General features: G+C 42.9%; 1 protein-coding gene and 1 long non-coding RNA gene across 2 annotated transcripts; both read right to left on the reverse strand.

Moving 5' to 3' along the window:
* Positions 1-15,239: 15,239 nt before the first annotated feature.
* LOC120965826 (uncharacterized) lies at positions 15,240-16,508 on the reverse strand. The gene is made up of 4 exons (XM_073500655.1): positions 16,298-16,508; positions 16,038-16,211; positions 15,575-15,952; positions 15,240-15,484 (listed from the first exon to the last, which is right to left on the reverse strand). Exons 1-3 carry the CDS (start codon positions 16,349-16,351, stop codon positions 15,749-15,751), a joined length of 432 nt encoding a protein of 143 aa, XP_073356756.1. The 5' UTR covers positions 16,352-16,508; the 3' UTR covers positions 15,240-15,484; positions 15,575-15,748.
* A 724-nt stretch (positions 16,509-17,232) lies between these two features.
* Positions 17,233-21,341, reverse strand: LOC141025616 (uncharacterized). The gene is made up of 3 exons (XR_012187684.1): positions 20,910-21,341; positions 17,735-17,877; positions 17,233-17,321 (listed from the first exon to the last, which is right to left on the reverse strand). It is a non-coding gene; the product is annotated as an uncharacterized lncRNA (long non-coding RNA).
* Positions 21,342-24,760: the final 3,419 nt, after the last annotated feature.

A 24,760-nucleotide genomic window follows, 5' to 3' on the forward strand; every position in this document is an offset into this window, starting at 1 on the left:
ATAATCTCTATTTGTCATTGCAAATTGTTTCATTCATAATAGGCTAAAGCAGGAACGATGAACTAATCATATTTACAAAAACAAGATAGGTCGAGTTCATACCAGCTTCTCTCATCTCAATCAGTCCATCATAAATCGTCATTATTGCCTTTCACTTGCACGATCGAACGGTGTGGATAATAATAATAGTGCACGTGCATTGGACTAAGCTGGAATCTGCAAGCATTTAATACACAGGAGAAGACAAAGTAATATGGGCTCTTTGTTAAATCAACAATAATGCATATGAGAGCCACTTCAACATTTTCATCATGGTCTTCTCCTCTCGACCCCCAAAGAAAAATAAATAAAATAGAACTATTTACATGGGAAGGCTCCCAACAAGCAAAAGAAGAACGAGAAATCTTTTTGTAACATCCCAAATTTTCAATTTGGAATGTTATACATAGATCATCATTGCATATCATGTTTTGTTGCATTTTGACAAATCCTCGATAAATCCTAAGCAACTCAAGGACCCTCGGAGAGAGTTGGGGATTTTCTCGAATTTTCAAATTTGATTTTCAAACAAGGATTGTGGTTTTAATTATTTTTCTCTCCGAAAAAATATTTCATTTTAAATAAACGAGAGGAGAAAATATGACTTCTCCAAAACAATTGAAATACTGGAGGAAAAATGTTAAAATCATTATTTGGAATTTATTTGGATTTTATTTGCAATTTTTTATTGCATTAAAAATATTGCATATTTTCAAAATATTTATTTTTGATTATAAAAATGTTCACCCTGTTCTAGATTTTCTAACTAGACGGGGAAAATTTATTTCATATTTTTCTAATTTTCATTTATTTTTCTACGTATTATTTTCTGCGGAACTTTTTTTAAAAAAAGAAAAAAAGAAAAACGCCCGCGCGCCGACTGGGCCAAGGGCCCAGCCGACGGCCCGCCCCGCGCCTCTCCTCTTCCCGCACGGGATCGCCGCCGTCGCCGTGTCCGCCATGGCCACGAGCCGCCCCGCTCGGCTTGCCCCCTTCCCCAAGCCGCCGCACCCCCCCCTCCTTAAATACCGCACCCCCCTCTCTTCCTCACATCGCCGCCGCCCGCACTCACCGCCGCCGTCGCCGGAGCCGCGCCCGCCGCCGCCGTTCGTCGCCGGAGCCGCGGCCCCTCGCCCCTCGCCCCCCCCCCCCCTCGAGCCCCGCGCCCCTCGCCGCCCGAGCCGGAGCCCCGCCGGAACCCTCGCCGGAGTAGCCCCGACGAGGTATGCCCGCCGCCCGTTGACTTGCCGGTTTTCGTTTAAAAAAAACCTTCGTTTAAAAAAAACCCTAGATTGGTTTTTTTCGGTTTTATTATTTTGCGAGCGTTCACCGAACCGTTCGTTCTAACGAACGCGTTCGTCGATTTTTCTCTGTTAACGAACGTCCGTTCTTTAACCGTTCGTCCGTTTTTCTTTTTCGTCGGAGTTTTCTCGTTATTCTCTCAGATTCGATTTCCGGTCGAATCTTCAATTCTGTTTAACTTCTCGCTCGTTTATCGGAATCAGGTGATTCAAGCGCCTAGAGTTTCGTCTCGAAATTCTCTTTCCGTTTAACCTACTCAAACAAGTTTTTGCTACAGTAAAATTTGACCTAGATCCAGATTAGCAAACGAAGTTTCTTTCTTTCGCCGTTTGACTTTTGTTGCTTCTTTCAAGTTGATTCTTTTTGCAAACCGGAGTTCTTAAGTTGAACTTTCTGGTTGGATCTTTCATTCGAGTTTTACCTGTGCATTAGATGAGTACTGATTGTATGCTTTTTTGTTTGCGATAGAGTACCCGGAGTGTGCCGCTTGTTACTTCGAATCGCTAGGTTTTGCGGATCATCAGCAAGGCAAGTAACACTTTGATCATATACCTTCCATACCCAGTTTTTATTGCATTAGATCTGTTTTCCTCAAACACTTGCATGATTAGGATCTAATTAAATTGTGGGTATTGGGAAGTAGTTGAGGTAGAACCTATTACCTGTTTTCTATTCAAACCCTTGGGAGTTACTTCTACGTTGCTTTTACTATTGCCATGCTATGCTCGTAGACGTGGATTGGGTTTGAGTGAAATTCATGACAGATGTGAGATTGTTAATTAATGGTTTACTTAAGGTGGCAACTTAAACTCACATCTGGGTGGATTGAGGTACCTGGGTATTCCAGGATTGCCTGTTTTTCTTTTGGACCGCCACCCAGGTTCAAAGGGATCATGAGATTATTCATGCTAGAAACTTCCGTGTGCAGCCGCAAGCTATTATGGGCTCTAGCATAGTTGACTAAGTTGTGTGAACTCTTACAGTGGTAGACTAGCAGATGTAGGGGAAAGTAGGTGTAACTGTCTACCCATACGTAAGGTGCAAACACTTCTGAAAGACTGTGTCTTGGTCATCCGTTACTCAAACACCATGTAGTGCGAGTAATCCAACGGAGGAGATCAAGTCTTGTGGGGAAAAGTGCACAAACCTCTGCAGAGTGTACAAACTAATCATGGTTAGCCGTGTCCCCGGTTATGGACAACTTGAGTATCTAGTACTTGGATTATCATGTGAATCTCATCACTATGTTACTACTAATTAATTTTGTTGGGTTATTGATGACTTTTTAATTGGGATTGAGATGCTGTCAACCATCTCAATGTTTCACAACCACCATGATAGTTAAATAAAATTTATTCCTTTGAAGTAGGATAAAATTGGCTTTTCGCAAAAACTGTAACCATAGAGCTTTCCACCAGCCATATATGCAGATAGTATAGCATTGTTATTATTCATTGTTCTCTATGTGTTACTTTGCCAGCATATTCTATGTGCTGACCCGTTTTCGAGCTGCAACGTTTCATGTTGCAGACTTTTCAGACGACGAGTAAGATGCCTTAGGTCGTGGTCTTATACTCAGTGATGCCGCTGGAGTGATGGACTCACTTATCTTCCAAGTCTTCCGCTGTTATCGTGTTAGATGGCCTTAAGCCATACTTAATCTCTTTGGAGATATTCGATGTAATAAGTGTGTGATTGCTACTCTGTTATAAATCCTCCATTTGTACTGTGCGCTGATCCAGGGATGACACTGGTGCACAGCAGCACAGGCCATTTGAGGTCTGGTCGCTACACTTTTGGGGGTTTCTTTTAATTATTACTACTACAGGCATGAAAAGTGAGCTAGCTGAAAAGCTACAACTAATTTTTTGGTTTTTCTTAAGGTTTTTCAAACACACAAGAAGAAGGCTTAAAACAGTTAATAAACTAGCATGGATAGTATAATGAAAAAGTATGAGCACCGACAACTGGCATGAGTGGTCGGTGAGAAATACGTACTCCCCCAAGCTTAGGCTTTTGGCCTAAGTTGGTCTATGCCCACGGATGGCTTGGCGGATATCCAAAGATGTAGCTGGGGTCGTACTGAGATGCAGCGGCTACTGCCTGACGAGTTGCAGCCTGGAGGCGAGCTGCCTCCGTCCTCCTCTCATACTCGTTCGCCTCCTCCCTGGTTATAACATATCTCCATTTTGCCTTAAAGTCAAAGAAAGTAGGGGCAGGGAGAGCAGCATGGACAGTGCAACGTATGATGAAGATTAGTCGGTACTGGAGGAACTGTTCATTCCTCTCAACAAACTGATGGCGAACCATAGCATTATAATCTATATAAGCAGGAAGCAATTCCATGTCATTTGCATGTATGGGTACATCAAGATCTCAAAGTCTATCTTTTAAGGGAAAAATGAAAATAAAAGTAACCCTTCTTTTCCTTTGCGGAGACCTGTGTTTTTGGTAAACAGTCGCCCGGGCCTGGTCCTGCGATTCCGTAGAAAGACATCACGACCCCCTGCGGAAAAAAAAAGTATTTCTTGAGAGGCACTTCTTTTTCTTTTTAAAGAAGTTTTAAAATATATCTTTGACTTCCTCCCCGTGTTGAGAAAACTTTTCTTCTTCCAATTCTTCTTTTCTTCATTCAACTCAGTTCAAAAAAGGTACCTCAAAATACTTCAATTGGTACGCGCAAGAAATAGGCCAATTCGGCTTATCCTCATATTTTAAAATTATCAAATCGAATCTCAATTAAGAACCCCAACTCGGTATTCTTAAAAAAAGAGGGGAAGCAGAACCAAGTCAAGATGATATGGTAGCTACACGAGTTGCATAAATTCCATCAAACAAGTCTCCACTTAAACCGTTAAGATGCAACCTTCGTGCAACGATGGCACCCAAGTTATATTGTTTATCACCTAATACCGCACTCTTGAGGACACTAAGATCTGGAATGCACATGTAGCAAACCTCATCTTTACCGTTAATGCATCTACCCACGAAGAGAGAGAAATAATGTATGGCGGGAAAATAAATGCTTCCTATGGTAGCTTGTGTGATTTCTCTAGATTCCCCCACAGTGATACTAGCAAAAAAATCTTTATATTCAGATTTGCGCGGTTCACTAACACTGCCCCACTGCAGGAGTTTACAAGTAGTATTAAAATCTTCTAGGTCCATGGTATATGATTTATCATAAAGATCAAATAAAACAGTGTGAGAGTTGCGCGAGGATGTAAATTTAAACCTTCTCACAAAGGAATCAGTTAGGTAGCGGTATTGCAGGCACTTATCTGACACGAAGTCCTCAAGATCAGCATTACGCACATATGCGTCAAACTCATCCTTGATACCTGCTTGAACCATAAACTCCTCTGACGACCATTCACATGGCCGCACTTGAGCTTCCCTGGGTGGTTCATCGTCTGGCTCACGTATCGCGAGCCTTGGCCCTTGCTTCCATGAGGAACCACCTTGGTACATTTTCCTAAACATATTTCTTCCTTTGAAAAATTTCTGAAATTTTTAGTGACTCAAAATAAAAGTGAACCAAACTCAACAAGATTGATAGCAACTACTCCCACAAGTGCCTAGGGGCTATATCATGCATTAAAACTACTTTGGACCATATAAATTTGACATGCAAGCTCAAGAACAGGGTCACCTTAGTAGCAAAAATTTGCAATAAATAAAGCACTAGAACAAAAAACTAATTGGACAATTGGAGGAGTTACATACCGAAGAACAATCCCCCAAAATAGTTTTGTGAATGGAGCTTTGAGCAAGGAGATCGAAAATGGCAGCAAGATGAGCTAGAACACGGGTTTGAGCTATGGGAGGATTTTTCTGGAGGAAGACGAAGTGAGTGGGTGCAGGAACAAGTGGAGGGGGTCAAAGTGGGGCCCACGAGGCAGGGGGCGCGCCCTGGGGGGTGGGCGCACACTGGACCCTTGTGGCCATATGGTGGGGCCCCTGGTGTGTTCTCAGTGCCAGGTATTATTAAATATTCTACAAAAAAACATATTTCAATTTCAGGACATTTGGAGAACTTTTATTTTCTGGGTATTTTTTTATTGCAAGGATAATTCAAAAAACAGACATAAAATACTATTTTTGCTTTATTTAATCTAAATAACAGAAAGTAAAAGGAGGGTACAGAGAGTTGTTCTTTCTATCTTCATCCATCTCATGCTCATCAAAAGGAATCCACTAACAAGGTTGATCAAGTCTTGTTAACAAACTCATTCTGAATCGCATGAAACCGGAGAATTTTCGAATAGCACTAGGTTACCTCAACGGGGATATGCACGTCCCCCACAATAAGAATATCATATTTCTTCTTGACAGTAGGAAGAGGAAATTCAAATCCTCCAATAGTAATCGTTGAAGTTTTTCCAATAGAGTTGATACTGTGGACTTGAGGTTGTTTCCTCGGAAAGTGTACCATATGCTCATTACCATTAACATGAAAAGTGACATTGTCTTTGTTGCAATCAATAACAGCCCCTGTAGTATTCAAAAAGGGTCTACCAAGGATAATCGACATACTATCGTCCTCGGGAATATCAGGAATAACAAAGTCCGTTAAAATAGTAACGTTTGCAACCACAACAGGCACATCCTCACAAATACCGACAGGTATAGCAGTTGATTTATCAGCCATTTGCAAAGATATTTCAGTAGGTGTCAACTTATTCAAATCAAGTCTACGATATAAAGAGAGAGGCATAACACTAACACCGGCTCCAAGATCACATAAAGCAGTTTTAACATAGTTTCTTTTAATGGAGCATGGTATAGTTGGTACTCCTGGATCTCCAAGTTTCTTTGGTATTCCACCCTTAAAAGTATAATTAGCAAGCATGGTGGAAATTTTAGCTTTCGGTATCTTTCTATTCTTTGTAACAATTTCTTTTATATACTTAGCATAAGGATTCATTTTAAGCATATCAGTCAAATGCATACGCAAAAAGATAGGTCTAAGCATTTCAGCAAAGCGCTCAAAATCCTCATCATCCTTTTTCTTGGATGGTTTGGGAGGAAAAGGCATGGGTTTCTAAACCCACGGTTCTCTTTCTTTACCGTGCTTCCTAGCAACGAAGTCTCTCTTATCATAATATTGATTCTTTGATTGTGGGTTATCAAGATCAATAGCAGGTTCAATCTCTACATCATTGTTATTGCTAGGTTGAGCATCAACATGAAAATCATCATTAATATTATCACTAGGTTCATGTTCATTACCAGATTCTGTTTCAGCATCAGAAATAGAAATATCATTGGGATTCTCAGGTGTGTCAACAACAGGTTCACTAGAAGCATGCAAAGTCCTATCATTTTTCTTTTTCTTCTTCTTAGAAGGACTTGGTGTATCAACATTAGTTCTCTGAGAATCTTGCTCAACTCTCTTAGGGTGGCCCTCAGGATACAAAGGTTCCTGAGTCATTTTACCCCCTCTAGTCATAACTCTAACAGCATTATTAATTTTCTTATTATTTAATTCATTGAGCAAATCATTTTGAGCTTTAAGCACTTGTTCTACTTGAGTGGTAACCATAGAAGCATGTTTACTAATGAGTTTAAGTTCACCTTTAACTCTAGACATATAATCACTCAAGTGTTCAATCATAAGCATTGTGTTTCAGTTCTCTACCAACATAAGCATTGAAGTTTTCTTGTTTAACAATAAAATTATCAAACTCGTCTAAGCATTGGCTAGCAGACTTATAACGAGGGATATCACCTTCATCAAATCTATAGAGAGAATTTACCTTTACTACCTGTGTCGGGTTATCAAGACCATGTATTTCTTCAATAGGTGGTAAATTCTTAACATCTTCAGCTTTAATACCCTTTTCTTTCATAGATTTCCTTGCCTCTTGCATATCTTCAGGACTAAGAAATAGAATACCCCTTTTCTTCGGAGTTGGCTTAGGAGTTGATTCAGGAAGTGTCCAATCATTTTCATTACTCAACATATTATTCAATAGCAATTCAGCTTGATCAACAGTTCTTTCCCTGAAAACACAATCAGCACAACTATCCAGGTAGTCTCTGGAAGCATTGGTTAGTCCATTATAAAAGATATCAAGTATTTCATTTTTCTTAAGAGGATGATCAGGCAAAGCATTAAGTAATCGGAGAAGCCTCCCCCAAGCTTGTGGGAGACTCTCTTCTTCAATTTGCACAAAATTGTATATTTCCCTTAAGGCAGCTGTTTCTTATGAGCGGGGAAATATTTAGCAGAGAAGTAATAAATCATATCCTGGGGACTACGCACACAACCAGGGTCAAGAGAATTAAAACATGTTTTAGCATCACCCTTTAATGAGAACGCAAATAACTTAAGGATATAGTAGTAACGAATTTTTTCCTCATGAGTAAATAGGGTGGCTATATCATTTAATTTAGTAAGATGTGCCACAATAGTTTATGATTCATAGCCATAGAAAGGATCAGATTCAACCAAAGTAATTATCTTAGGATCGACAGAGAAATCATAATCCTTATCGGAAATACAGATAGGTGAAGTAGCAAAAGCAGGGTCATATTTCATTCTAGCATTCAAAGATTTTTCTTTCAGCTTAGCTAACAGTTTCTTAAGATCATATCTATCCTTGCAAGCAAAAAAGATCTCTAGCAGTTTCTTCATCCATAACATAACCCTCAGGAACATCAGGCAATTCATATCTAGGGGGAGAATCTTCATCATCACTTTCATCAATATTATCAGTTTCAATAATTTCATTCTCTCTAACCCTAGCAAGTTGTTCATCAAGAAATTCACCTAATGGCACAGTATTATCAAGCATAGAAGTAGTTTCATCATAAGTATCATGCATAGCAGAAGTGGCATCATCAATAACATGCGACATATCAGAATCAATAGCAGGAGTAGGTTTAGGTGTCGCAAGTTTACTCAAAACAGAAGGCGAATCAAGTGTAGAGCTAGATGGCAGTTCCTTACCTCCCCTCGTAGTTGAGGGATAAATCTTGGTTTTTTCGTCTTTCAAGTTCCTCATAGTGATCAACAGATATAAATACCAAGTGACTCAAAGAACAGAGCTATGCTCCCCGGCAACAGCGCCAGAAAATAGTCTTGATAACCCACAAGTATAGGGGATCACAACAGTTTTCGAAGGTAGAGTATTCAACCCAAATTTATTGATTCGACACAAGGGGAGCCAAAGAATGTTCTCAAGTATTAGTAGTTCAGTTGTCAATTCAACCACACCTGAAAGACTTAATACCTGCAGCAAAGTATTTAGTAGCAAAGTAGTATGTAAGTAACGGTAACGGTGGCAAAAGTAACAGTAGCAGTTTTGTAGTAATTGTAATAGTGGCAACGGAAAAGTAACTAAGCAAAGATCAATATGTGAAAAGCGCGTAGGAAATGGATCAATGATGGATAATTATGTCGGATGCGATTCCTCATGCAACAGTTATAACATAGGGTGACACAGAACTAGCTCCAGTTCATCAATGTAATGTAGGCATGTATTCCGAATATATTCATACGTGCTTATGAAAAAGAACTTGCATGACATCTTTTGTCCTACCCTCCCGTGGCAGCGGGGTCCTTTTGGAAACTAAGGGATATTAAGGCCTCCTTTTAATAGAGTACCGGACCAAAGCATTAACACTTAGTGAATACATGAACTCATCAAACTACTGATGAGGACATGACTACCTTGGATACGACCAAAAATATTGCATACATGCATATTTGTGAGGTGATTTCTAGTGCAAACTATTCAATAATCTACTTATGTTATCCAGAACAAAAATACTTCACACACTTTTGTGTTTTGTCTAATTGCAGGTGTATGGGACATTTGTACAATCCACATATGAAGATAAGGCAAAAGGAGAAGTTTAGGTTCTGTTCAAAAAGTCCTCTCATGTCACTTTTGGGCCAAAAGAAGATAGAGTCCAAGTCTCTCACGTTCTGGATTCAGATTCGGACTGCACAGACATACCTGACTCAAAACGCCAACAACTTTTTCATACGGACTCCGAATTGGGTGATTCTTTTTTTGTTGGAAAGTAGATTTCGTCCTCTTTCCAACCCAATTGGATTCACCTTTAAATTCGTTCGGAGCGTTGAGATATGGACGAAACAATCTGACGCAGCAGCAGAATCCGAGTCAAACAATAAGTCCAAAGGTGTTTGATCACCTCCACTTGGGCTCATGAGCCTTGTACGGCCTAGGTTTGGTTTTAGGCTGCCTTGGGACGTCGTCCCACCTCCTTGGCCGCCACCCCTTGCTCCTATATAAGTAGATCCATCTAGTAGCTTTTTTCTTGGGATTTGTTTAGTTAAAAGTTAGCCATTGCAACTTCGTGTACTTCGTTTGTGTCCAACGACCAGACCAAGACCGCCTACGGATCCCCACCATTATAAATACTTCATATATATTCGCAATATTCAGATTGCTTTATCATATTCTTGCTCGTTCTTCGATTGCTTGCAGGAATAGACCTTCGTGGTCAGGCTGATCGTGCTTCCGGCATCATCAGTAACCTCAGGAGATTGGTTTAGCGATTGCTAAGGCGAAACGTCGTGCACGTTTGTAGTCAGATCGTCAAAGTCGACTCCACCAAATCGATAGTTATCATCTCATCGAAAGATCGGGACACCCTCGCCTCTATCAAGTGGTATCAGTTTTCAGGTTGCTCGGTGAGAATTTCCAGTTATCCCTAGATTAGATTTATTTTCTTACCTATTGTCCAAGAAAAAGCCACAAAAAAAGTTAGATCTATTCATCCTTTTTCCGAGCCAGTCTGAGCCTTTGCAATTTTCTTTTCATTGTTTGCATTATTGAATTATCGGTTGCATCGTCTTGTCGAGTTGCTGGTCTTAGTGTCTAGTTCCTTTAGAGTTTCGAGTTCTGTTCACATTAGTCACGCCGCCGCTGCATCATTATTCCTTCCACTGTCCACCATCCCATTCATCAATTTCCACCACGTGCTACCCACCGTTCATTGTCTTCATCATAGTTGAGGTTGTTCACATCTTCGCTTGATCCAATCTGCATCTTATCTATTTTGTTTTGAAAAAAAAAGAGAAAAAAAGTTCAGAAAAAAGAGAGAAAAAAGTCAGAGAAAGAAAAAGAAAAAAAGTGTGAGGAAAAAAAGAGAGAAAAAAACTATCTAGACTCAATCTCGTAGTTGAATTCGGATTGGAATCTGTTTTGCGCATTGTTCAGTAAGACAGGCATAACTTCCTCATATGAACTCCATTTTGGCTCCGCGAGTACTCAAATGAAAGCTAGCGAAGCCGCATCTAAATAGTTGCAGAAGCAAGTTCAATATTTGACACCTCAAAATCGGCTTCTAAATAGGTCTTTTTGCCCTCCGAAGTTTGCAGACACAGCTTATTCCAGTTTTTCGGGCCAGTTTTAGAATTATTTGACTCCTCATATCAATTCCGAATTGAATGATTCTTTTTGCATTGGAAAGCTTGAGTTAGTAGCATTCTTTGAAAAAATTTATCAGAAAATTGGCTCAAACTTTTCAAGAGGAAAGTTGGAGAGTGAGTTGTTGTATATCCTGCTTGGCAGTTGTTTTTCATCATTATCTTTACTGCCATTGTGATCTTCACTTATATCTTGCTGTCCAGAGCTACCTAGTATCCTTCTTTGATGCTAGTTGTGCTACGTCGTGACCTCATTAGTGTTCTAGGCTCGCATCTCTAGTCCGGTCTAGCCTAGGACCAGCACAGTACCGTCGTTGAGCGTTTATTCAACATTGCATCTTTGAATTGATTATTGCTAATCTTTTGCTACCATATATAGCCAAACCAGCTCCACATATTTCTACACCGTGTATACGTATGTTCCCCTGGCAATTGCTTTACACAATCTTCGGAGTTATTTGACACCGCTGGTTGCCTGTCACCACCTGCCGCATGGTAAGAACTTGTAAGATATTGATATTTGCTTTACTGTGAGCACTTTACAACCACATCCTAGTAGTTCATAGGAACATTATTCTCGAATTTTGTTTCTTGTTTCTACTAATCATGACAGGTTCCGGAGATAGAAGTTCTTGGATGACGGACACATCATCACCATCACGAGAGTTGGGACAACACACACAAGCACATGGTCAGGTTATCTCTTTACCGTCATTTGAGGGTAGATTTAATCCTGCTATTTATCTAGCTTGGGAGCTTGAAGTAGAACAAGTTTTTAATCACCATGACTTTTCTGAACTTGAGCGAGTACGAGCTGCCACTAGAGCATTTACTGGTTTTGCTTCTGTTTGGTGGAGTGTGCATTGTAAGAAAAACATTGATAACCAACCCACAACTTGGAAAGATTTGAAAGATGTAATGAGACCACAATTTTTCCCTCCTTACTATCGCCGTGAATTGCTTCACAAATTTGAACAATTTAAACAAGGCAACAACATTGTTCATGCTTACTACCAAGAGTTCAAATCTTATATGCATCATTATGACATAGAAGAATCTGAGGATGATACAATGAATAGTTTTTTTGGTGGTTTGAACCATGATATTCAGGCACGATTTCAGTATATTCGTGCTTGTACCTTTGAGAGACAGTTACAGGAGGATGCATTGGGTGACTACAACAACTACTATTCTAGTTCATGCTCACCACCACCGCTTGGTTCCTCCACCGTTGCACCTACTAGAGCAGCCACACCTCAGATTGTGAGCGCGACATCATCTCAAGAGTATGGTACATTGCCATCATCCGTACCTACATCAGCTACATCTTTGCGACAAGGTGATTGTAAAGGTATTGATGATATAACTTCACATGAGAATGATGCATGCCTAGTTAACTTGAATACATCATGTGTTGAGTTACCTGTTGATTTGAGCGCATCACCTATTTTAGAGAATCATGTTACTGTCATGAATGCGTCATGTGATCAAACAACTGAAATACCAATAATTTTGAGTGCACCCAATGAATTAACTGTTGATGCAAAAGAACCAATGTTTAATCATTTTGATATGACCTCTAATCTTGGTGATGATTCTGTGTCAAATGACTTATTGCATGTTTGCTTATTTAAGCATGTTGTAGCATGTAAATTTGATGCAAGTAAGGTTTACTCACCAATGTCGGGATGGTTTAATGATGAATATTGTCAATCTTTTCATATCAATAAGAGCTTCACTTATATGTGCAAACTGAGTTGCGATACTTTCATGCCTTCTACTTCTTGTGATAATATTTTGGCTTTATATTTTATTAACTATGAAAGTTACTCATGTATACATGTGTCATATGTGCAAAATCCACGGGAAGTAAAAATGGATGACATATACATATACAACATGTACACCTTGTCTCTTTTGTTAGCCACATTTCAGATTAAGCAATGCCGAGGACGGCTTTATTTTCAAGAAGGGAGGATGATGAGGACATGACTACCTTGGATACGACCAAAAATATTGCATACATGCATATTTGTCAGGTGATTTCTAGTGCAAACTATTCAATAATCTACTTATGTTATCCAGAACAAAAATACTTCACACACTTTTGTGTTTTGTCTAATTGCAGGTGTATGGGACATTTGTACAATCCACATATGAAGATAAGGCAAAAGGAGAAGTTTAGGTTCTGTTCAAAAAGTCCTCTCACATCACTTTTGGGCCAAGAGAAGATAGAGTCCAAGTCTCTCACGTTCTGGATTCAGATTCGGACTGCACAGACATACCTGACTCAAAACGCCAACAACTTTTTCATACGGACTCCAAATTGGGTGATTCTTTTTTTGTTGGAAAGTAGATTTCGTCCTCTTTACAACCCAATTGGATTCACCTTTAAATTCGTCCGGGGCGTTGAGATATGGACGAAACAATCTGACGCAGCAGCAGAATCCGAGTCAAACAACAAGTCCAAAGGTGTTGGATCACCTCCACTTGGGCTCATGAGCCTTGTACGACCTAGGGTTGGTTTTAGGCTGCCTTGGGACATCCTCCCACCTCCTTGGCCGCCACCCCTTGCTCCTATATAAGTAGATCCATCTAGTAGCTTTTTCCTTGGGATTTGCTTAGTTAAAAGTTAGCCATTGCAACTTCGTGTACTTCGTTTGTGTCCAACGACCAGACCAAGACCGCTTACGGATCCCCACCATTATCAATACTTCATATATATTCGCAATATTCAGATTGCTTTATCATATTCTTGCTCGTTCTTTGATTGCTTGCAGGAATAGACCTTCCACTACTGGAATCAGGCACTTTGTCATCTGCCATGGCAGATGGCAAAGGCACGGACGGCGGATGGCAAAGGGCTTTGCCATCTGCCAGCAGAAGGCAAAGTTCTGGCTGAATAAACTATGGTAAAGGCTTCTTTGCCATCTGCTGGCAGATGGCAAAGAGCCTGTAGCCTTTGCCATCAGCTGGCCGATGGCAAAGCCTGAGGAACGGGGTTAGCCACGTTAGGAGGCTAACGGCGTGCTTTGCCATCAGCCAGCAGATGGCAAAGGCTGCAGGCTCTTTGCCATCCGCCAGCTGATGGCAATGGGTGCAAGCTCTTTGCCATCGGCCAGCTGATGGCAAAGGTTGCAGGCTCTTTGCCATCGGCCAGCAGATGGCAAAGGCTGCAGGCTCTTTGCCATCCGCCAGCTGATGGCAATGGGTGCAGGCTCTTTGCCATCGGCCAGCTGATGGCAAAGGCTGCAGGCTCTTTGCCATCCGCCAGCTGATGGCAAAGGATGCAGGCTCTTTGCCATCTGCCGGCGGATGGCAAAGAGAACAAATAGGCCAGATGAGCGCTACACAGGTTGCTGCCACGTGGCCTCTTTGCCATCTGCCAGCGGATGGCAAAGTGCCTATATTGCCTCATTTAATTTTGTTTTTTCTTATATCAATTCATTTTCACAGAAAATCAAACATAGATATATATATATGAACAATATAGCATATTCAACACATATTACCAATAGTCATGAACGCAAATATATCCAACACATGTTACCAATAGTAGCAAGTTTCATCCATACATATATATAGTTTCATCAATATTACACAGTTTCATCATAGGTAGTAAGTTTCACAAAGTCAAAACAAAAACTAAAGACAAGCACTCCATCAACCCAAGCTTCTGTGATCTGAAGCAAATCTACAAAATGGGAAAGAAGAAAGTTAGAAGAAGAAGACTAGAAGAAGAAGATTATTATGATGCAACTAAAATGTGAAGATTATTATGATGCAACTTATATCTGTAAAATAGGTCATTTTGGAGCTAAGTATGGTTATTATGTCATTTTTGAGCTAGCTAAGCATACTAAGTCATTTTGGTGTAAAAAATGCTAAGTAAGGTCATTTTGGAACTAATAAGTTTATTATGTCATTTTGGAGCTAGCTAAGCATATGAAGTCATTTCGGAACTAAAATATGTCATTTCGTAAGCATATTATGTCATTCTAGAGCTAGCTAAGCATATTAAGTCATTTGGAGGAAAAAATGCTAAGTATAGGTCATTTTAGAGCTATCCTAGGTTAAATAGGTCAATTTTGAGCTAGCTAAGCATATTAAGTCATTTTGGAGGAAAAAAATGCTAAGTATAGGTCATTTTAGAGCTATCCTAGGTTAAATAGGTCATTTTGGAGCTAATTAAGCAAAGCACTAGGCAAAACTTACCATCAGCCCGTAGGTGAAGGATTGTGGTTCTTGCTCGCGGTAGTGGCAGACGGAGGAGGATCGGGGTTCTTGCTCGCGCCAATGGCAGACGTCGATGCTTGTCGGGAGTTATGCTGCACCAAATTAAAGATCATTTGCAATGTCTCGTTAGCATGATGCAACTCAAATGTGAAGACTAATAAGTAATGTCCATTCAAATGAAACTCACCGTGTCCGCCGGAGCAATGACTGGCATCGGCGGAGGGGTCTGACCGTTCTTCTCGCACATTGACTGCACATTTGGTTTTGACGAGTCAGTCATATTAGTTACTAATGAAAGGAACATTGCGTGCATGATTTAGCTAATATGCAGAAGAAACTTACCGCGAAGAGCTCGTATATGGCCCGGTTAGCCAAGTCGTTCTGGTTCCTCTCCTCCTCCAAAAGCCTAGCCGTCCTCTCCTCAATCTTCCTCTCCGCCGCCTGCCTCCTTACCTCCGCCAGAAGCTCCTGGGTCTTTGCTCTCTCTTCCTCAATAGCAGCCTACAACACCACTCCTCTTTAGCATTGTAATCATCGACGGCCGCACACATAATGTAATGGAGGAAAGGTATCTGATTCTGTATAACTAACCTTGATTTAGAGATCCATTGGCCGTGGACGAGGCCTTATCTTAGGATCGGAGCTCGTCTGGCGCCTCTTGATCTGCGGGAGAGTGCTAGTACAACGTATCAGTCCATCCCCAATGGCTAACAAGCCATGGTTCCTCCCGCCACCAGATATCATCACCAGCTCTGGATCAATAGGCTAGCTTGGGTTAAAGTCCGGCCCTTTCCTCGCCTTCCCCTCGTCTCTGTACCTCACGAGCTTGTTGTGGGAGGCGCGGTTGGTGAAGTTCTTTGGATCATCGAGATCAAACTCAGAGAATGCCTTGGCCTTCTTATACGGGGCACTATGGGCCATGGCATAGAGGTCGAACAACTCTGGAACATCCGCCTTGTTGTGCCGCGCCTAAAGGAGAGGAACAAAGTATTAGTTAAGGGCTCAAGCTAGCATGAAGACTGAATTTGCATGAATCATGAAGCAAACCACATACCCAGTTATCCCCGTACTGATATAGGTTGACGCTGCCTTGATGGTGTGGCACACTACTCATTTTGCCATGCCGATCCTTTGCATTGTTTTGGGTGGATAGCCATTGGGGAGAGCACCACTCATCCACCAACGCCTCCCAACAATCCAGCCTATCCGCACACCATCTCGGGGGCACCTAAGTTAAGTAAGAGAAATTTGAGCGCTACGCCTACGAATCAAATCAAGAAAACTAAATACAAGGCCTTAAGAATAGGTAATTACCTTCATGTACTTCTCCTTACTCAGATACTTTGTGCGGCACTTCGACTTGGACATCCTAATACCAATCGAGGCGAAGTAGTCTCGAGTAGCCTGCGTCCGAGCCCCGTTCCGCCAGTTTTGAAGTAGCTGCCTACACTCGGCTTCGATAACCCAAGCCGCGGCCTCCTCCTGTCCCTCAGCACACCTGTAAAAGGTCTGCAATCAAACAAGAAAACACGGATTAGTACAATCACTAGGGTTGCCAATCGAACAAGAAAACACAACGTAGACGAGAGAGGAAAAATTACCCAAAACGTCTGGATCACAACGTCGGCCATCGTGTGGCACTCGACACCGCCGATCCTCTCACCCGGCGGGGCCGGGGCTGCCAAGTAGTGCTCCCAGGTCATTCCTAGCTACTGGACACACAAGAAATATATACATAATTCAGCAAACCATATACATTAGTTAATAGAGTTTGTCAGTTTTATTACGTCCATGCAACCTAGACGCTACTAGGTAAAGATAGGTCCTAATCCCACCCAAGTATGTGTAGATTGGGTTCGTTTTCCCATGCTCTACTCCGGATCCGACGCAAAATTTCGGCAGCACCTCCCCACTATTCTCCTGATACACGTCTCCGCAATAAGCAAAGAGGATGTGTACCCAGAGAACAACAGGGAGGCGCTGACGAAATTCTGCATCGGATCCAGAGCAAAGCATATGGGAAAACGAACCCAATCTACACATACTCGGGCTGTCCATGGATAACGTTGGGCAATTCGAAAGAATCATGGTTATAAATATGCAAATGCATGCATATTTATAGATGTAACCCTTTCGAACGGGAGATGCATAGTGGTCACGCATACCGATGATTCAATCTACCTATAGCTAGCATGTTTCATCGGCATGAAGACCGGAACATAACAAATGATTGGGGGAGGAGGAGATGTCATTTGTGCTCACCCACGAACGCCGGGGCGGAGCTCGTTGAACGCACGGGGAGGTCGTCGAACACCAGACCCTCGCAGCGACGAAACGACTGCACATTTAAATCCACCAGATCAACACAAATATATATGATGTTTTTCATAACAAAATCGAAAAATATATGACCTAACTCATAATTCATAAATATATGACCCCGTCGGCCTCTGGAAGGCTGAAAAGCACCTTTTCAGTCAACAGGAAGCCGAAGAGATGTCGGGGGTCGGGGGTGTCGTGTCTGGGTGTCGTGGTCTCAAAGGGACAAAGATAAATACTATCCGGCAAAAGTGGACTGTAAAGAAAATCCTGCTACATAATCCTCAAAACATCTATAAGCATATCCTAAATCTTGGCTGCATGCATGTGTTTTTTGGAAGTCTAAGAAGAAGAAAAAACTAACATGCCTTTTGGCTGTACAATGTGATTTTTTCCAGTAGGGGTATAAGCGAGAACTCATAGACATCTTACCTTGGGCAAGAAGTGCTCAAGCGAGGAAACGACAGTGACCAAGGCTGGATCAAGCCCAATCTCCTCCTTTGCCTCCCTTAATGATGTTGCTGCATCATCAGCATCACCCTCCTCTGCCTTTCCTCCGGGCAATGCAACCTCCCCTGCAAATCTCAAGTGGAGAAAACAAAATCAGATAGGGTTTATCCAGCTCGTGTCTAGGTTGGTATCTATTTGTGAACCTGATTGTTCAAATATAAAAGCTAAGGCAAGCCAAACCAGCACTAAACAGAAAAAGCTGGGTTAAAAATCCTCTTAAAATTAATAGGCCAGCCTCTTAAAATTTCTTTCTCAGATAGATTGCTTCTTCACATGGGATAGTGCAACAAGCTGGAAAATAATCAAAGGGCGGCAGATAAGACTGGGTATTATCGTGGGATGTTCTTTGAGGGGCTTTTGATGTTTTTTTTATCTAATTTTCTCACCAATGACATCAGCGCCAACCTCGGAGTTGAAACAAAGAGCTGCAGATTTCAACGAATCAAACTGGAATCACTACCACAATACTAGCCTAGCTTCCATACTAATATGCCTAAAATAATGATGAATAAATCATCATAATAGAAAGGTATTCTTCTTTGTGTGTGTATAAAGAAACATGATCTAATCTTCTATAAAATATATATATGGAGACTGTAGTAAGCTTTATGGTTTTGTTGGTGCTAAATATACAACTAAATATCCAATCTGTATGTGAAGTAGGCAACGACGGAGTCAGGAAATAAACATAAGGGGGGGCGAACATCAAGGACAACTCTAAAATGCAACTAAGCCTGGCAGAATATATAGGAGTTGACACTGAGTATAGCAAAATATATACTACTATAACCGTAAGTGTTGATAATATAGGCACGATTTTTTTTATCAAAGGACGCGGCCTCATTTTTATTATGAAAATGGAAATGGAGTCTTATCCTACAGAGACTAATCTCCATATATTTTTATGTTGCAACCTATACTTTGAAACAAAACTGTATCCATCAATGAATGTTGTGAATTAGGATACCAAAATGCAAGATCTTTCATATTGTACCAGTGTGGCCGCTTCCTGATGTGCTCCAAAGTACAAACCGGAGAGAATAGAACTAGCAAGATTTTTGTGTCTTCATCAAAACAAAACAAAAAGGATTTATATCCTCATCCCAGATTTTGGCTTGGAAAAATAGGGAGCGACTATAATAAAAGAAGGGCCATGGGTGCAAAAATAGAAAAAACGTATCTAGGCCTTCCGATCCTGGATGAATGGTCCAGATTCTAGTGGATAGATATGAGCGCACAGGTACTAGGTTCTTTGCAGAAAACTCCCTTGCTTCTACTCGTTTTGCTATCAAAATCGCCTTCTTCTTCCTGAGAACGCAGCAGCACGAACCCAAATCCCCAACGCGTAGCAGCTGGCTCCAACACCAACCCTCCAGCTTGCCGACGGTGGCGGCGGGTCAGACCCGGTGCCTAGCTGGGAGATTGCGCCCGGTGGAGGTCCAGATCCATCGTCGACCGTCTTGCCGCCGGCGTTCTGGCTGCCCTGATGGACCTCTCCTGTTCTAAGCTGCGACCTTGTGCGGACAAGTTCTCTAAGCTACTCTGCTCCGACATCTAGAGGAAATCCTCGCTCCATTCTTTGTCCTACCCCAACCAGCCCATTATCACACGTCGCCTGCACCCCCGCATCTAGCTCTGCCATCTGGGAATGCCTCAGAAGAAATATCCATCCCGCAAAAAAAAGAAGAAATATCCGGTCTTCAGGTATGCTTGTCAAAGGTTGATACCAATTTTCATAGTTGATTCTGTAGTAAATGTCCTCTACATTGTAAAGAGACTTGTGCTTGAAGTTCAGACTGAAAGTACCAAACATTCTGCAAATATTATGTACCAAATTTCAGACTTGTGCTTCGACAGTCTGAAAGTACTCTATTGAGTAAAATTTCAGACTTTTAGACTTGTGCTTGGACAGTCTGGAAGTACTTGAGCTTGTACCAAATTTCATACTTTCAGACTGACAGTCTGAAAGGTAATATTAACAAAGACGACAGTCTGAAATTACTTGTGCTTGTACCAAAATTCAGACTTCCAGACTTGTGCTTGGAGAGTCTGAAAGTGCCAAATTTCAGACTAGTGCTTGGACAGTGTGAAAGTCTGAAAGTACCATATGTTGTGCTTGTACATGTCATCTACGACATACATAATATTAGTACTTTCAAACTTCTTCGGCGTAAAGAGTACTTCCAGTACATAATATTATTTAGAAAATCATTTTTTCAACTCTTACTACAAACTGGAAGCACAATTCTGTAGCATATCAAGTTTATTTAAGAGTACATAATATTTTTGGCATATATATCTGAAAGTACTCTTGCTTTAAAATGCTTTGAGCATATGTTGTATCCTCTAGGATAAGATTCAAAAAAATTGGATCTTTGGAAATGATATGAATGGCATGTAGATGATATATTTTAATCATGAGTAACAGTACCTTGGATGCTTACAATGATTTTTTGGGCAAAGGCGAGCAGTACAGTAGCTAACCCACTAGCAACACAGTATGTTATACATACATACAGAGAGCTAAAAGAAATTACTAAAGGACAGAACATCCATCAATCTAACTGAATAGATATATTACCAGTATATATGCTTATTCCAACGAAAAAAGCACATGTGATAAATGTGAACTATAGTGCAAAAACTTAGTTTAGTATGTACTGACACTTTATGTGGTGTTGATTAGCCATAACAGAAAACATAATGTTTGCCTCAAAATTTGGACAGGACAACTAGTTCATGCTCATCTGGGATATGCTTGCTTTCAATTTGAGAGGAATAACAGGGATATCTCTTTGTATCCATGCACAGAAAAAAATTGTAACTGGACAAGCTTGTTCTAGTTTGCTATACTAGATTTTTGAGCAGTTCTGTATTGTGAAACTTCATCCTCTTCTCAGATATTGTACATGAGAACAAACTAATTTCATCTACCTGTTAAAGCACCTGCATGTGAAGTGCTTGTTGGCACAAGACTATAATTCGTTACACTTGTATGTGCCACTTCACTGTTTTCTGAGGGTTCACTATATATTTGTCCAGTAATGCTATTGAACATGTACAGGGAGAGGTGGTTGGGCAGCAAAGAGGGCATCACCTTCGCAAAATCGGAACAGGTGGTCGGGGAGGCAGAGAATCGACACAGCCGCCGGGTTCTTCGGCGGAAGACGGCGAGCAGGACAGGGATGACTTGTCGGGGACGGAGGAGCCGGTCGGTGATGGCGGCAGACGAGGGCGGGGATGTGTGGTCGGGGACGGAGGAGACGGTCCGCGACGGCAGCGGACGAAGGCGAGCAGGGCGGGGATGGCTTCACAGCATGGACGAGCGGCGGCTGCCGGCGCTGAAGGTGCAGTCCGCCATGCCTGCTGCGTGCGGCGGCTAGGGTTGGGGGAAGGGGAAAGAGCCTCGAGGGTTGGGGGAGGGGGCGGCGCCGCGGCCTGGAACGGTGGAGGGGCGGGCTGCGGTGGCGGGGAGGGGCGGGCCGGTGGCGGTGCTGGGCGGCGTCGGGAACGCGGGGCTGGGGCGCGGTGCGGTGGTGGCTGGGAGAGGTGGGGAGAGAGAGAGGGGTGGGGCCGGGCTGGGAGAGAGAGAGAGAGGGGTGGGGCCGGGCTGGGAGAGAGGGGAGGAGATTTTTTTGTGAAAAAAAGAGGGGAGGAGATAGTCCCACTTCTTTGCCATCAGCCAACGGATGGCAAAGGCCCACATCTTTGCCATCAGGCAACAGATGGCAAAGCCCCACCTCTTTGCCATCAGCCAGCTGATGGCAAAGAACCTTTGCCGTCGGCTGGCAGATGGCAAAGAGGTGGGGCTAGTGGGCCGTTACAGCTCCGTCATCCACTGGGCCCCACCCACTTCTTTGCCATCTGCCAGCAGACGGAAAAGATTCTTTGCCATCTGCTGGCAGATGGCAAAGAACTGGCTGATGGCAACCAGGTTCTTTGCCATCTGTCAGTTCTTTGCCGTCTATTTTTTGTAAGCAGATGGCAAAGACGTTCTTTGCCATCCGCTGGCAGACGGCAAAGAAATGACTGATGGCAAATTCTCTGTTTGCAGTAGTGTTCGTGGTCAGACTGATCGTGCTTCCGGCATCGTCAGTAACCTCAGGAGATTGGTTTAGCGATTGCTAAGGCGCAACGTCGTGCACGTTTGTAGTCGGATCGTCAAAGTCGACTCCACCAAATCGATAGTTATCATCTCATCGAAAGATCGGGACACCCTCGCCTCTATCAACTACGGTCATCACCGGGAGTGGTCCCGATTATTGTCTCTTCGGGGTTACCGGATCATAACACATAGTAGGTGACTATTGACTTGCAAGATAGGATCAAGAACTCACATATATTCATGAAAACATAATAGGTTCACATCTGAATTCATGGCACTCGGGCCTTAGTGACAAGCACTAAGCATAGCAAAGTCATAGCAACATCAATCTTAGAACATAATGGATACTAGGGATCAAACCCTAACAAAACTAACTCGATTACATGGTAAATCTCATCCAACCCATCACCGTCCAGCAAGCCTACGATGGAATTTCTCACGCACGGCGGTGAGCATCATGAAATTGGCGATGGAGGATGGTTGATGATGACGACGACGACGGATTCCCCTCTCCGGAGCCCCGAACGGACTCCAGATCAGCCTTCCCGAGAGAGATTAGGGCTTGGCGGCGGCTTCGTATCGTAAAACGCGATGAATCCTTCTCTCTGATTTTTTTCTCCCCGAACGTGAATATATAGAGTTGAAGTTGAGGTCGGTGGAGCCTCAGGGGGCCCACGAGGTAGGGGCGCGCCCCCACCCTCGTGGAAAAGGTGTGGGGCCTCTAGAGTTGATTCTTTTGCCAGTATTTTTTATATATTCCAAAAATATTCTCCATGAAGTTTTAGGTCATTCCGAGAACCTTTATTTCTGCACAAAAATAACACCATGGCAATTCTGCTGAAAACAGCGTCAGTCCGGGTTAGTTTCATCCAAATCATGCAAGTTAGAGTCCAAAACAAGGGCAAAAGTGTTTGGAAAAGTTGATACATTGGAGACATATCAACGTGCCATGCATTGGACCAACATGAAATTATCGTGGATCGACCGTCCTTTGATGAAAGCGCTCTGGTGAATGCCCACAAGCGTGGGCAGCTCGGTAGCCAACCTGACGGCCATTGCCTTCTCAAAAATCTTTATTGCCCCATGCATGAGGCTGACTGGTCAGAAGTCCTTTAGATCCACTGCTCCATCGATCTTAGGAAGGAGTGTAACAATGGCTTTGTTGATCACTGGTAGCCCACGCATGTCACCTTGGTGGAAAAGGTCCATGGCATGCATGATGTCATCTTTGATTGTGGGCCAACAGGAAACATAGAATCTACCGGTGAAGCCGTCCGGCCCCGACGCCTTGTCCATGGGTATAGACTTGATTACCTGCTCGATCTCCTCCTCCGTTGAAGGCACCTCAAGGTGCGCTAGGTCTCTATGTGGCAGGTTCAAGACTTCCAGATTGAGGGCTTGCGCCCGCAGCGGGGCCTCCCCCAACAAGCGATCATAGAACCCGTCCACCATGCGTGAAAGCTCGTCCTGGCCTGTGGCAACTGCCTCTCGCTGCCTAAGTATGGTGATCATGTTACGTCGCTGACAGTGACGAGCGTGGCTATGGAAGAACTTGGTGTTCACATCCCCCTCGCGAAGAAAGAGGAGGCGGGAACGCAACCTTGCAATCGTACGCTCAAGGGAGGACAGCCCAAGAAGCTTCCTCTTAAAAATCTTGTGCAGTTCCCACTCCTGTGAAGAAAGCTCCCTTGTGTCCATGGCTGTATCGAGACGGAGAATGACTTCCAATGCTATTGCGATTTGCATCTTGACATTGCCGACCCACCGGTCGCTCCACTTCTTCAATGCCTTGGTTGTGGCCCTAAGTTTTTGGTCAAGCACGACATATGGATTTCCACCATGCGGGACCGACGCCCAAGCATCCCTGATTGTGTCAAAGAACCCCTCCGCCTTCATCCAAAATGACTCAAATTTGAACCTCCGCCCCATGATCAATTCCGCGTCGAGATTCAGCAAGATGGGGCAGTGATCGGACACCGCAGCACTCAACGTTGTAAGGAGGTTGTTTGGGTACAAATCCTCCCAATAGTTGGTGCAAAAGACGTGGTCGATCTTCTCCATGGTTGCCCGTGCCCGCTCATTCGACCATGTATACCGTCTTCCGTTGAGATAAAGCTCCTTGAGCTCAAGCAAGTTAAGCCACCTACGGAAACGGGCCATCATCCGCCTGTTGATTAACTCGTTGTTCTTGTCCTCGGGGTTTACTAGCAAGTTGAAATCGCCCACGACCACCCAGGGCCCCACATGAAGCTCTCGTATGTCGATGAGCTCCTGCATGAATTCAATCTTCTCATGGTCCAGCTGTGGACCGTAGACACCGGTGAGCCCCCATTCTTGTCCTTCACAAGGTCATACTAGCGCCGTCAGCATGTTGTTGGTGTAGTGGGGGTTGGATACCGCCACGATTGAAGCGTCCCATGCGAGTAGGATCCCGTCCCATGTACCAATAGCCGGCAGCATTAACAACAGCATCGCTTTTATGACATGGTATAAAGTGTGCCATTTTGGGAAATCTATCCACGATAACAAATATGCTATCCCTCCTGATGCGGAGCATCCTTCGAGCATCCCCATGGGAGCTCCATCACCACCGCAAGCACTAAGAGGACCGATCACGAGAGCTCGCGCACGTACCATCAAAACCGAGGTTAACTCTTTCCTCTTCGAACTTCATTCGGTTTCACATGAGAGTCGGGTCCTACCTCAAATAGAAATGTTGTGGCTTGTTAGGTACCAAGGAGTTGATCACGAAGATGCTAGGACGGAGATACAAGCGACCATGGAGAAGGAAGGGATGGAAGGAGGGACACCAAGACGTGAAGCACCGGAGGCCTCGGATCACC

The sequence above is a fragment of the Aegilops tauschii genome, chromosome 6, assembly GCF_002575655.3.
Source record: "Aegilops tauschii subsp. strangulata cultivar AL8/78 chromosome 6, Aet v6.0, whole genome shotgun sequence".
NCBI lineage: Eukaryota > Viridiplantae > Streptophyta > Magnoliopsida > Poales > Poaceae > Aegilops > Aegilops tauschii.